The following is a 14,157-nucleotide window of genomic DNA, read 5'->3' as shown; positions in this document are numbered from 1 at the left end:
TATGTTTCTGTTTGTCTAGGCTTCCAGGAGTTAGCCCTTAAACTCGCCGGCCTCCCAACTCAGGAGACTGAACTTTGTTAAATTAGCCCCTGCTGCTCTGACCCTAAAGCAGCTCCCACGTGGACCTTCCCATGTGAGGAGCAGCTCTGTGGGAATGAGCAAGCTCTGTCCAGGGAGCCTTCTCTGTGACTCCTGAACAAGTATGGCACATCCCCAGACCCACAGCCACACCAGCCTCCCTGGAGATCATCTGCTTCTCTTTGAGGTGCCCCCAGAATCCCCAAAGTGAATTTTGTGAATACCATGTAGATTATGTTTTTCAAAAAAAAGCTTTATTGAGATATACTTCACATACTATACATTGCATTTGTTTCAAGTGTATCATTCAACCATTTTAAGCATATTCACAGAGTTGTGCAATCATCGCCATAATTGGAGAACATTTTCATCCCAAAAGAAATGGATCCTTCAGCAGTCCCTTCCCTTTTCTCCTGACCCCCTGACTCCCCTGCAAACGCTACACAGACACTCATTTACATTTTGTCTCTACAGATTTTCCTATTCTGGACATTTCCTATAAATGGAATCATACATTATGTGGCCTTCCGTTAGTGGCTTTTTTCACTTAGCATAATGTTTTCAAGTTTATCCATGTTCTAGCATGTGTCAGTACTTATTTTCTTTTTATTGCTGAATACTATTCCAGTGTATGGATACACCACATTTTATTTATTCACTCATCAGTTGATGGTCATTTGGGTTGTTTCCACTTTTTGGCTTTTATGAATAATGCTGCTTTGAACATCTGTGTATAAGTTTTTGTGCGGACATATGTTTTCATTTCTCTGAGGTATATAACTAGGAGTAGAATTGCTGGGTCATGTAGTAACTCTGTGTTTACTCATTTGAGGAATCTCTAAGGTTTTTTCCAAAGCAGCTGCACCATTTTACATTCCCACCAGCAGGACATGAAGGTTTCAATTCCTCTGCATCCTCACCTACACTTGTTATCATCTGTCTATTTTGATTATAGCCATTCTGGTGGGTGTGAACTGGTTTCACATTGTAGTCTTTATTAACTTCTAAGTTGGACCACCTCAAACATACTTTCCAAACCTAGTGACACCTATCCAATTATCTTCATGTGACACAACGACTGACAAAGAAAAATGAGAGCCAGGATTTGAGGAGGTAGACATGAGACAGGTGGTGGAGAAAGGGAGGGAGTTTGGGGTATTGCCAGAGACGCAGCTGGGACTTGATGCCAAAAGGGTTGAAGGGCGTCCAACGACATCCAGACTCCAGCAGAGAATAGAGCTCAGAGGAGTGTCTGAGTGGAGTTGGTTACAAATGTATCTCCTTTCTGGGACTCTTCCATTATAAAGAATACAGGGCTGTTGAATAAGCAGAATCACATTTGGCATTTATGATATTAAGTGAAAAACAGTTAAATATAAACTGAAATCTGTGCTCGGATGATGGCCATATAAACATGTCTGTGTGTAGATAAGCCCCAAAGAGAACAGGGAAAATAAACAATATTTGTGTTAGGGAGCTGGAATGCTGGGGTTTAAGACAATGTTTATTTCTTTATCTTTTTTCCTTTACTGCTATATTACTGTTTGTGCAATACCTAGACATCAGGCAAAAAAAAAAAAAAAAAGATTCACATTAGCAGCCCCTCACTGCCTTATCAGCCCTCTAAACCTCTTCACGCTTCAGCCACACTAAACCTCTCATCGGTCTCAGACATGTCTGATCTTTACTGTGGCTCTGCACCTTGCATATGCCTTCCTCTATCCCTGGAATGCCCTTGGCCCCAGCGCATCCTCTGCCAAATTCTTCCTTGTTCTTTTTAGCCTAGCTCAAATGTCGCCTTCTAGGAGGCCATGTTCGTGGGGTCTCCCTGGAAGAATGGGTCACCCTTTCCTCCATCCTCCTGCTACTCAGAGCTTCGACTTCTGTTTCAGCCAGCAAGGGGCCTGACACGCGGTGGGTTATTGTTGGAGATGGCGCGTTGTTCCCTCCTTTGTAGCTCCTCCTCTCAAGAGGTGGAGTCTGTTTCTCCACTCCTCACTGGCCCTCCTGCCTCTAGACTCCACATGTTCCCTCCAGTCCATTCTCCGCAGTGGAGCCTGTGATTTTTACCCCGTTCGAGTCTGATCATATTCCTGCTCTTCAGTGGTTTCCATTACCCTTGGAAAGAAGTCCATGCCCTTTAATGTGACAGTTGAGGCCTGGATGGAGCTGGCCCTGCTGGTCTTTCCAGGCTCACCTCTCTTAGCAGCTTACACTTCTCCAGGGACGCCATGCCATCTACTGTTGCCTCTGCTTGGAGCATAGCCCCCTCTCCGCGCTTTTGGCTATCTTCTGCTCAACATTCAGGTTTCAGCTAGACCTTACCTCCTCTGGGAAACCTTCCCTCACTGCACCCCCTAAGCCTGACTTAGTTAATCCTCCTCCTGTGTATGCCCGAAGCATCCTGACAATCTAACCTTTATCACAGCGCTTTTCACTTTCTGCAACTGTCTCCATTACTGGACTGTAGGCAACTGGAGGGGTCCCAGGGGGCTTGGCACAAAGTGGGGTTCATTAATATTTGGGGATTCACTGAATATCCCCTAGAAGCCCTGTATTGTGATTGTCTATCAGCCCCAGCGAGCATCTTGAGGGCTGAGGGATATAGCGTGTATCTCCATGTTCAGCACAGCACGTGGCCCATGAGCTATGTGCTACATCGAAGAGCAAGATGGTGACTATTGCTGTAGTGAGAAGTTCTGGAGCTGGGCAGCAGACAGGAACAAGTGCGTACAGTTAAATGTGTAGAATGCACTCTATTCTAACAGCAAGTGAACAGGAAGTGTAGAAACAAACTGATGGGAGCCCAGGTCTCCTAAAGGAGCTAGCTGATTGAATGAGATTCATTGCAGATTCATTTCCCCCGCTAGTTATTGTCAGAACATTGTTAGGTCGGATATTTCAAAAGAGAGAAAAAAAGTCTTTGGTTTTCTCACCAATTAGCCTTTGACAATTCAACTCCCTATATTCGTGTGTAGTAGCAGTTCTTAACTGAAGGTTGTAAAAGTCCTAGGCTGTCTAGCCCAGTAAGTCCTGCCTGGATGCGTCAGAATCGGAACTCTGATTTGATAAATCTGGTATTGTGTAAGTCACAACTCAGGCTTAAATCCTCATAGCTGTTCTCCTTGAAAACCTCCAGGGACTGGGAACTCATTATCTACAATGTATCACATTCTGCTTCTGGAGAGACATTAGGAGAGCCTCCCTTATATTGAGCTGAAATCTATCTCCTTGAAACCCTCCACTTGGTGCTAGTTTTCTCCTATAAAGTATAGCTTTCTTTGCCTTTTTCCATATGCAAATCCTTCAGCTCTATAAAGGGCATCCTGTCTGCCCCTCCTCCCGCTTTGCTAGGGCCTCCTCCTAGATAAACCTCTCCTGTTCTCACAACTATATCTCACAGGAAACGATCTCCAGGCCTAGCGAGTTTTGTTTGTAATTTCATTAAAGTGCTGAGCACCATGGGGCCCGCCCTGTGGCCGAGTGGTCAAGTTCGCGTGTTCTGCTTCAGCAGCCCGGGGTCTCGCCGGTTCAGATCCCGGGTGCGGACCTAGCACTGCTTATTCAGGCCATGTTGAGGCAGCGTCCCACAGAGCAGAGCCAATAGGACTTACAACTATGTACTGGGGGGCTTTGGGGAGAAGAAGAAAAAAAAACGTGCTGGGCACCACAGCATGGACAGACCCATCGGGAGAGGGAGGGAGGGTCTGTCCTTTCACCTTGCCATTCTTTCTTTTTATCTGGCCTGTGAGCACTTCTAATTCACAGCCAACTTGTGTTGGCTTAGGGTGAAATTAAGATTACCAAAGCGCACAGGTCTTTCCACATGAAAATCATTCCTTACCTGCTATAAATCTGAAGCCAAAGTAATTGGCTTTTATAATCAACACCTGGCATTTGTCCTTGTTAGATGTTATCTTTTGGTTCTAAACCAATTCTTTCTACACAGGAAGCAGTAGGCCCAGAAGACGGAGCTCTCACAGCCCCTCTCCTGAGGAATCGGGGCAGGTTAGTTATCCACTGGTTTCCCAGTTTAGGGAGCAGCCCTGTGTGGCTACTTGTTCGTTAGATGACAGTCTGCCTGCCTTTCTAATCAAATCATAACTGCTTCCATTCGCTCCTGCATGGTCTTGTGCTGCATGTGTTGCCCACATGATCTCATTTAGCCTCTGCAGCCACCCAGAGCACACCCTGCTGTGAAAGCTGAGCTAGTGATTCTGGTGTTCTGGATGCATCAGATTCCCGGGAGTGCTTTTAAATAAAAAAAGATCTCAGGCCTTAGCCCCAGAGATTCTGATTTAGTAGGAATGAAGTGGGACCAGGAAACTTGTCTTTTTCAAAAGTTTTCTCAGGGATCCAGTGCACAGCTGTGTTTGGGAGTGACTGTTGTAGTTAGGAGCTTATACCTGCTTGCCTCCTGAACAAGAGAGCCTGGGTCTTATTTGCCTTCCTCCCTCTAGAGCTTGCTGCAGCAGAAGCCCTCAAGGATGATGTGCCAGATGCACATTCAGGTGCACCAGAGGTGTCAGGAGAGCAAAGATGTCCAGTATTGTGAGTCCTGTAGCTTTCTGAAGGCTGGGCATGAAAGCAGCCTTCTCTGAAGCTCAGATGGGCTAAACTGGGAAAGGGCTCAGGCCAGGGAGATGTGGCTTACAGAGGAATGGGGACAGCATTGTGAGATGATCACTCCGGCTGCCTTGGCAGACAGCCTGGGTGCCTCTGCCCTTTCTGGGAAACAACATAAATGACCGTTGTACATGAGGACTGCAGCCTAACCTTACCCAACCTTCATCTCATTGTTATTCACTACAAGCCACATTTTTACACAGAGGCCTAGTTAAGAAAAATGCTATTGGATAAAGACGGTATCTTTTGAACAGCTATTCAGGGGTAAAGTAAGAAGAGCATACTGAGGACATGGAATGTCCAAACGAGAGACAGTAGGACTTAGGACTCATCCAGTCTCATCCTCCACTGTCCCCACTTCCAGGAGCTGTAACTTCTACTACCTGGCAGGAGACTGCTGTCTTGGAGTGTGGGGCAGGGAACTAACCTTCCTGGTGATGACGGGCAGGGCTCAGACACACCACCACCATTCTGACTAATCTCAGTGAGTAACATGTCAGAGCTAAAGTGCCCTCATTCTTTAGAGGGAGAAAATGGAGTCCTGAGAGGGGAAATACTTGCCCAGGGGTCCGCAGTGAGTCACACACTCAGCCCAGGGCTCTTCTGCCCCAAAACACTGCTGGACCAAAGCGATCAAGATAACTAACTCTGGAATAGACTTTTGTACGCAGAGTGAAGTAGGGTTCCAATGTTGCTTTATTGCACAAAGTTAAACAGTTGCCCCAGCACCATTTATTGATGAGTTGATAATTTCCCCACTGATCTGCAGCACCACCTGTCATTAACGTTTTCATGCATACATACATGGGTCTACTTGTGTATCACAGTGGCGTGACCATGCTGGCCTAACTGCCACTGCTTTATAAATACATCATGGTATCCGGTAGAGGAAGTCTCCCACCTGTGTTCTATCATATAGATTTCAGAATCAACTTAAGGTCTGTTTTAAAAAGTTCAGATTTCAATAAGAATTTTATAAATACATTTGTTGAAAATGATCTTTACAATATGCAGTCTTCCTATCCATCAATATAGTATAGGTCTTCATTAATTTAGGCTTTCATCAACACCTTTCAGCAAAGTTTAATAATTTCCCATTAAAGTGCTGAACATCTTTGATAGACTTCATTCCTAGTTACTTTGGGGGGTTTCTCGTTGCTATTATAAGTGGTACTTTTTCTTGAATTGTATTTTGCACATTGCAGTGTACTGGAATGCATTTGATTTCTGTATATTGATCTTAAGTCCAGCACTTATTAATGCTTTTGGATTTTCTGAGCGGAAAGTCATAATCTGTGAAAAATGAGTTGTTTCTTTCTTTGCAATCCTTTTGCCTTACTTTCTCTTCTTACCACAGCTGGATGGGTCCTCCAGCACAGTATCGAGGGTATCCTCAGCTTGCCCTGATCGTCAATGGAATACTGCAGACATTTCATTTGCTCTAGGTTTTCTGTTGATGTCCTCTCTAAGGTTAGGGTAGTTTCTTTCTATTCCTAGTTTGCTAAGAGTTTCTATGGTTTGTTGTTTTTGTTGTTGAATTTTACTGAATACTTTTTCTGCCTCTATTGTTATAATCTATTTTATTTTTCCTTTAATCTGTTAATGATTATTTGGATTCCCCTACCTCCTGAAAGATGAGAAAATAATTTAAAATATAAAGAAAACCTTTAGACCCTTTCAGTGTTTGTCTTTATGAGGTTAACACACACTGACTGGTACAGAGACTAAAGACCAGAAAGGCTGCTTACCCAGCCTAATGCTTCCACGTATTTGCTTCCAGGCTGGACAGTGGCCTGCACTCAGTTGGGTCGGGGGGGGGGGGGGGGGGCGCTGGTAGACCTGTTGGCTGAGGGAGGGCCAAAGCAGCTCTGCTCTGTTAGGTACAGAAAAGAGCAGGTCCAGGGGCCAGGAACACAGGAGACCTAGAGGAAACATGGCATGGCTGCCAGACTGGAGAGGCCTCTTCATCACCCCTGGACACGGCCAGCTTTACCTGAGATCTGAGGATCCCCTTCCTAGTGGCCTACTACTAGCCTGGGAGTGGGCAGACCCTTTCCCAGTGGGTCACTCAGAAAATGAAGATACTGAAGAATTCCAGGCTCCAGCAGAACACTGGAGAGACTCATAACACGTTTTCCAAGTGGTGGATTCACCAATGTGAAGGTGTGAGCATGCCCTCATGTCCTGACTGCACTGAACAACTCTGTCCACTGTGTGTAGGACCTTCAGTCCCAAGGAACCAGGCCCAAGAGACTTAGAGGGCTGTGACTGCTGTCTCCACATCTCCAAAGGGCTGATCAGGGCGCACAGAATACAGAAGTGTGGCCACAACGAGGACAAACCAGGACTAGCAGGAGGAGATACAGGGAGCAGACACTGACTTAACATGAGGATGAACTTTCATAGTGACTTCTCTGATGGAGGGGTCTCTCATCACAGCAAGTGAGCAGAGAGCTGAGGACCATCTGGATGGAGTTCTGTAGAGCAGATTCATGCCAGGACTGGACTGCTGGTCTCTGAAGTCCCTCTTAGCTCTGGAATATGAAGTGATACCAGCTAACAGATACTTGGGTTTACTTGAGAGCCAAGCTGGTCAATGCAGTGTTTTGGCTTAGGACTTTTGGGCTCATGGCATCATTCCACAGGCTCAGCTGCCCTTTGACACCTTGGGGCCTCTGGGTTGACCTGCCCACTCCCCAAGAGCTGGAGATCCCTCAGGAGCTGTGTGCTCCTGCATATTTTGCAAATTGGATCAGGCGTAAGATTCTATACTGTGGGCAGGTGCCAGGAAGCAAAGACCTCCAACATGAATTCTTATTTGTAGAGGGGGTGGCTGCTACCTGACTCTCCCTTCACGCACAAATGCAGCACAAACAGGGGCTTTATTGGCAGGGCTTGGGAAGCCGTGATAGAGCCTGGCATGCACACTGTGAGGGCTTGGAGAACGGCCAGGAAACGAGGGATAAGGGAACGAGCCTCAGTGGGCTCTGCTGCTTGGGGCACATTGTCCCTTCTCAGTTCTTATAGGCAAGTGTGCAGGAAGAGGGTTCAGCACTTCACAAACTGGTGGGTGACCTCGTAGATTCCCACAGACTCCTGAGCCTTTTCGTCATAGTCAGTCCAGTCCTGCGAAATAAAACGGCGGTGTTAGCCTCAGGAGGCAGCCTAGGGCAGTATGGAGAGTGGAGAACTGGGACTTAAAAGGCCCAGCTCAGGCTCTGACTCAGATATTCATGAACACGTATGACCCAGAACAGAGCCGGACTGCTGTGAATTCCAGTTCTTCTGGCTGTTTGATTTCGGGCAAGTGACTTAACTTCCCTGAGCCTCAGCTCTAGTCTCCATAACAAAGGGACGGCAGGAGACTTCATGTGCAATGAGCAGAGCCAGACAAGCACCACACAGAAAAGTACTTAGCTTAGTGCCAGGCACATACAGGAGCTCAGGGAATGCCAGCCACTGTCATTACTAGGTGCGACACAGACTGAAGGAAGTTTCTGCCCTTCCTTTGAGGCCTGACCACAAGGCTTCCTTACCTGCGAGGCAGTAACACGTGCAGCAACACTGTCGATTCTCATTATGCCTGGTAGTCACATTCTAGAGTCACCACGAACACTGAATTAGTGAACACTGAGCCACTGCTCCCAGGGGAAAGGCAGGGTGAGGCTCCTGTGAGCCTCTGGTCACATTTTCTTCCACCGATCAATACATGCCTAGTTTTATATGTTTCTGTTTTAAAACACTTTATTTAATATGTATTGTTGATTAATTAACATTGAGTTCACGGCCAACAGCCTGATCACTCCTGCCTGAACACAGCTTATCCAACACACATTTTCTCCATCGGGCACATCCCAGCCTTCCTGTGTGTGGAACACCAGACAGCACTTCAGCACCACAGCCTGGGCCATGGTAAACACCAAAATCACCGATAAAAAGCACAAAAATGCGGAGTCAGCTTTCCATTGATGAGCCTTGTGCAGTGAAAGGGTAATTCCCACCAGGTGCCCTCCAGCACCCTGCCGGGCCCCCAAGTCCCATACCTTCTCCTGCAGATTAATGTCACTGAAGACTGTCCCCGATTCCACACCCTCAGCAGCAAACCCGGCCTGTAGGTGACAGGAAGGCAGCAGTTAGCCTGGGGGAAAGGAGGCACCTGGCTGGTGTGAGGCCTGGCCAGGGATGTGGCTCTTCTCAGGCCACCCTTGGGATGGGAGGACAGAGAGGCAGTGTAGGCCGCTGTTCTGGAATAACTACTGAGCTCCCCGGGCCTTGACAGCGGCCCTGTAAGTTCCTCCAAATCAGAGCCTAGGAGCAGAAGGCAGGAGTGGGGGAACCCTTCCACTACCTCTGATTTTCTGCAAGACCCTGGGCATGTCCCTCCCTCTCTGGACCGCAGTTTTCTTATTTATGAAACAGGATGACAATACTATCTCTTCTGCCTACCTCACAGATTTGCTGGGAGGTAAAAATGCTACACAAACAAAGTGGGATGAACACTGGCTCTGGAGTCAGACAGACCTAGGTTCAAGGTACAGCTCCGTCACTTACTGTGTCACCCTGGGCAAGCTGCAAAATCTCTAGGCAAGTTCTTTCCTCGTCTGAAAAATAGGATGAGTAACTTCACAGGGTTACCGTGAGGATTAAATGAGGTAACGTGAAAGTGACGGGCATGGAACCCAACATATAGTAGGCACTTAACAAATGACAGTTGTCCTTCTTAGAAAGAAGAATTCCTAGTCCATAGTCCGTGGTCTCTGGAGGAAGCAAAGTTCTGCTGTCACTTCCTGCAGGCCCTCCCCAAAGATACAGGCTCCCCAGGAGGGCACACACACCTGGGGCTGGAAATCAACTGGTTCAAGGCCCCGGCACTCAAATTCCACTATCGTCTTGAACTTCTCATTGTCTTCAGCCTAGAAAGGAAGTGTGTTGAGGATGGGGGCCCAACTGGGCTCTCAGGATGACCCCATGGCCCCTGCCCTTCCTGCCAAGAGGGCCCTTACTGGCCCTGTGAGCCCAGAATGGGACCCAGGAGCAACTCCTCCCTTCCTGGAAGAAGGCTACTGTGGGCAAGTGCTCCCCATGACACCTTCCTGGACATGGATGCTGCAGAACAAAGAGTGTGGACTTGGGGTCAGCCTGCCTGGATGTGAGGCTGAGCTCTGCCCCTATTCCCCTCTGGGCCTAAGACTGTTGAGTGGAGCTGAGGAAACCACCGCAGGTTGTGAGAATTTGAAATGAGTGTAAAGGGCCCAACATAGCACCTGCCACTAGGCTCAATAAATGGTAGATAAAATTATCAATATCAGGGGCCGTCCTGGTGGTGTAGTGGTTGAGTTTGTGCACTCTGCTTTAGCAGCGGCCTGGGGTTCATGGGTTCAGATCCCAGGTGCAGAGCTAGCACTGCTCGTCAAGCCATGCTATGGCAGCATCCCATATAAAATGGAGGATGGGCACAGGAGTTAGCTCAGCGACAATCTTCCTCAAGCAAAAAGAAGACTGGCAACAGATGTTAGCTCAGGGCCAGTCTTCTCCACAAACACACACACAAAATCAGTATCAAAAATATGAACAAGAATATTAAGCTACAAAGTCTCCAGATCACATCCAAATGGCCCCAGTACACGTGGCTGCAGCCTTCTGCTACCATCTGCCATGCAGTGAAGACGGGAGCTGACTTGAAGTCTTTGAAATGGGATTTGCATGTGGAGGGGGCGCCTCTGAGGCGGGTGGTGTCTACCTGACCCATGGGCTCAGAGACTGCAAACACCACACCTCACATTCATTTTCATTCTGTCATTCACTGTAAAATCATTTCCTGCACACCAACCACGTGCTGGGCACTAATGAGGCCCTTCTCTGTTGGCCCTGGTTTGTTTTTTGTTTGCGGCTCTGTCTCTTCCACTAGATTATGATTTACTTGAGGGCAAGTCCTCATATGATTTCTCTCTTTAACTTCAGGGCAAAGGCGAGAATTTAGCATAAATCAGACGTTTAAAAAAAGTTCCAAATAAAGAATGATTGAACACAAGTAAATGCCCTTCTTTAAACAAACAGACCTAAAGCACACACCCCCTCCCTCACCATTGGACTAATTTGTCACGCAGTAACATATAACTACCTAATAATATCGACAATATCGAGGATGGGATGCACCATGCAAAGAACTGTCCCACCCATGGTTTCAGAGAAGGCTCACTAGTCCCACAAGGTGCAGACAAGGCAAGTGCTCCCAGTGATGGAAAATGAGTGGCCAGGTGGGTCAGAGGTCCGCAAGCTCGCAGCTCAGTCCTTATAAGAAGGCTGCGATAGCCTGTTGGAGTCTGTTCCCTCCCAAGCACTCAGTCAGTGTTTGGTGAATAAATGACTGATAGGGTAACGACTGACCAAGTAACTGGGTGAATGAATGAACAGGCAAATAAGTACATGAATGAATGTCCCGTGGCAGATCACCCTGCTGCAGATATAACTAGATCCCAGGCCTCCTCGTTCCCAGCTTAGACTGAATCCCACCACACCTGCCATTACAGCAGGAAACTTACATTGTAAGATTTGATGGTGCTGCTCAGTATCTCTGAAACATAAAAGAGAAGACAAAGTTGACTTAAGTTCAAAGCCTGGTCCCACCCAGATGCCCAGATGTGGCTCTCAGAAAGAAAGAATCTGCTGCGGAAGCTTGGGCACCTCAGGCCTGCGTCCACCCACCAGGAGGCTGGACCAGCCTGGCAGAGCTCAGTATTCACAGCCTGACCTACCGATGGAGTTTTCCCTTGCGCACAGCTTGCACTTCTGGACCATAGAGGCACTGCCACGGCCTCCCTTCAGTGCCACATTGTCCTGGCAAGGAGTAAACAGAAGCCCTCGTCATGTATCAATTAGATGTAAAGGTCTTGAGAAGACCCAGTCCCACCACTTATCATCCAGTTGAAGAGACCAAGACCCAGAGAGGGTGAGCAACTTGCTAGGACAAGAATCCTGGGGAGGCTTCTTGAGAGGGAGGAAAGGGCTTCTCCTTGATTTTGAACTCTGTCTCACAACCCAAAGAGGCCTATTGTTCCCAGTGTTGATCATCCTAATGCCTTACCTCCCCAACCACAAAAAGCAGCATCTAGGACTGGAGAGATTAGGGCCCTGGTTCCCCAAATCCCTAGCCAGGGGTGGGTGTGTAGTGGGGGAAGGAGCAGTTACCATCAGCCGGATGTATTGCCACTTGTCTGAAATCTCACCACAGTTGCCACATTTCATCTTGGGGGGGAAAAAAGAGTATTAGTAAAGTAGTTGGCTCACTTGGGCAGCCACTGAGGGAAGGGTAAGAACAGTGAGGGGGGCAAAGAACAGGTCAGTGTTTCTGGAGCTGGTGTGCCCGCCCTCCTCTAAGAAGTGCTCAGTCTGGTTGGGAATTCAAGGGTCATACAGAAATGGCCTCAGCAGGCCCCCCACCCACTCTGCTGGGTGAGAGCTTCCTCTGTGTTCCCATAGGCCCAGTAGGTCCCCGGCAAAAGTACTTATCACTCTGTTACACTATTTCTCATTCCCCAAAGAAGCCCTGGCACTCGGCCTTCAAAATATTTGTCAATAAGGGGCTGGCCCCGTGGCCGAGTGGTTAAGTTCACGCGCTCCGCTGCAGGCGGCCCAGTGTTTCGTTAGTTCGAATCCTGGGCGCGGACATGGCACTGCTCATCAGACCACGCTGAGGCAGCGTCCCACATGTCACAACTAGAAGAACCCACAACGAAGAATACACAACTATGTACTGGGGGGCTTTGGGGAGAAAAAGGAAAAAATAAAATCTTTAAAAAAAAAAAAATATTTGTCAATAAAGTGGTCAAAAGCCTTCCTGAAAAAGATAGCACTTTCGCCAGGTACTGAAGGTTGCTGGGATTGAGATCAGAAGGAAAACAGAGCAGGAACTCTGGGATCTGGGAGAGTGAAGGGCCTCAAACTGCTCGGCTCAGAGGGGACTTGGGAGGCCATGCCACAGGATACCAGATTTACCAGCGTGGGTGGCGAAGTAAGGTGGAGCCAGGCACAAAATTCAACTACTTCACAATAAATTTTAAAACCTAATCAATAAATAAAACTGAAAGTGAAATTATTCACCTTACTAGAAAATCACAAGATCCCTTCAAGTAGCCTTTAGCTTAGTGTCTGTTTACAGACCATGAAATATTTAACGAGAGAAAAATTACAAAAGGAGTTCAAGGCACTGCCAATTAAGGGTTAACCAATAAGCTTAAAAAGCAAACAAAACTCTACCCAGAAAAAAAAAAATTAAAGGTTAAACACTTCTCATTCTGCCGGAGAAAGCTCGTGTTCAACACTGAGATCAGGTTGGGGAGCCTTTTCCCGGGCCCGGCCCCCTGGCACTCCCATCCGGAACCTCCAAGTGCCTACAGCCTCTCGGACGCTCCATCCCTCTTCCCTCTAGGACCCCGCCCCTCCAGCCGCACCTTCAGGTACCACCGGAAGTCCTCACCCACAGGCTGGAGGTGGGTGACGTTCTCCAGCGTGGCTTTGAGCTGCAGCGCGATTTTCTGCGAGAAGGGAGGGCCGGAGCGACTGCATCAGCCGCGCCTGCGCAACCCCACGCCTAGCCTCGGCCCCTTGCCCCGCCCTCCGGCACGAGTTCTGCCCCCTAGCTCCTTCTCAGCACGAGCCCACTCCCCTCATTCCCTCCTGGCGCGAGCCCCTGCCTCTCAGGTCCTCGCCACCTCCCAGTCCCCGCCACGGCGGCGCTTCGCCTCCGCCTCACCCCCATGGTGGCCCCGCTCAGCCTGGCGCTGCCTGCAGCCACTCCTTTCCGGCCTGTCGTAAACGGCGGCGTAAACTCTGGGTGCGGGCCTCGCGCGGGGGCGGGGTCTTGGCGCTCCGTTGCTTCCCTGGCACAGAGGACTTTTTTATGGTAGGTGGAGTGAAACCTGCAGAAGTAGTCTGAGTGTACAATTAGCTGGTGCTCCGACTCACGAAAGCCTGCCTCCGGAAATCGGTAATTCCAGCTACCTAGTGAACGCGCATCTCGTGCCGGCGCTAGGCAGCAAACGAGACCTCTGCCAGGGCTTCTTCCTGCCCCTGAGTTCTCTTGCCTGGCTCTTCACTACTCTGCTTTCCCTCACCCAGCCTCGCACTTAGTCCCTGCCTGCTCTCTGAGGCTTCTTAGATGACGTCGGTTCCCTCTGCCTACGGCCAGCATCGAAGAGTCGGGGATGGGGCCTTTTTCTCCTCCGAACTGCTCCTCCCTTTCTCCAGCGAGACCTACATTCTGCGCCCCTCTCCAGACGGTTGCTCCGTGTACACGCCCTTCTCGTTGTGGTCCCCACGGCTCTACGCTTCCCTTCAGCTAGCTTTTCTCTGGGCTCCCATCTCGTTTTTCCTTATATCGTGCATTTACTGAAACTTGTTACTTGTTCTCTTGTCCAGGGCACATCTGAGACCATACAGGAGCTCTGAGTGTTA

At 48.5% G+C, this 14,157-nt stretch overlaps 1 protein-coding gene and 1 long non-coding RNA gene across 2 annotated transcripts; one reads left to right on the top strand and one right to left on the bottom strand.

The window, feature by feature from the left end:
• The first annotated feature begins 784 nt into the window (after window positions 1-784).
• On the top strand, window positions 785-6,252 carry LOC124239711 (uncharacterized). Its single transcript, XR_006888667.1, has 2 exons — window positions 785-4,086; window positions 4,539-6,252. It is a non-coding gene; the product is annotated as an uncharacterized LOC124239711 (long non-coding RNA).
• A 1,315-nt stretch (window positions 6,253-7,567) lies between these two features.
• On the bottom strand, window positions 7,568-13,593 carry CZIB (CXXC motif containing zinc binding protein). The gene is made up of 8 exons (XM_046661877.1): window positions 13,457-13,593; window positions 13,155-13,238; window positions 11,893-11,949; window positions 11,460-11,541; window positions 11,247-11,278; window positions 9,540-9,617; window positions 8,748-8,813; window positions 7,568-7,830 (listed from the first exon to the last, which is right to left on the bottom strand). The coding sequence occupies exons 1-8, from the start codon at window positions 13,460-13,462 to the stop codon at window positions 7,753-7,755; spliced, it is 483 nt and encodes a 160-aa protein (XP_046517833.1). The 5' UTR covers window positions 13,463-13,593; the 3' UTR covers window positions 7,568-7,752.
• Between the last annotated feature and the right edge of the window lie 564 nt (window positions 13,594-14,157).

The sequence above is a fragment of the Equus quagga genome, chromosome 5 (assembly GCF_021613505.1).
Source record: "Equus quagga isolate Etosha38 chromosome 5, UCLA_HA_Equagga_1.0, whole genome shotgun sequence".
Classification (NCBI taxonomy): domain Eukaryota; kingdom Metazoa; phylum Chordata; class Mammalia; order Perissodactyla; family Equidae; genus Equus; species Equus quagga.
Note: the sequence above shows the minus strand (reverse complement) of the source record. Positions and strands in the feature narration are given on the sequence as shown.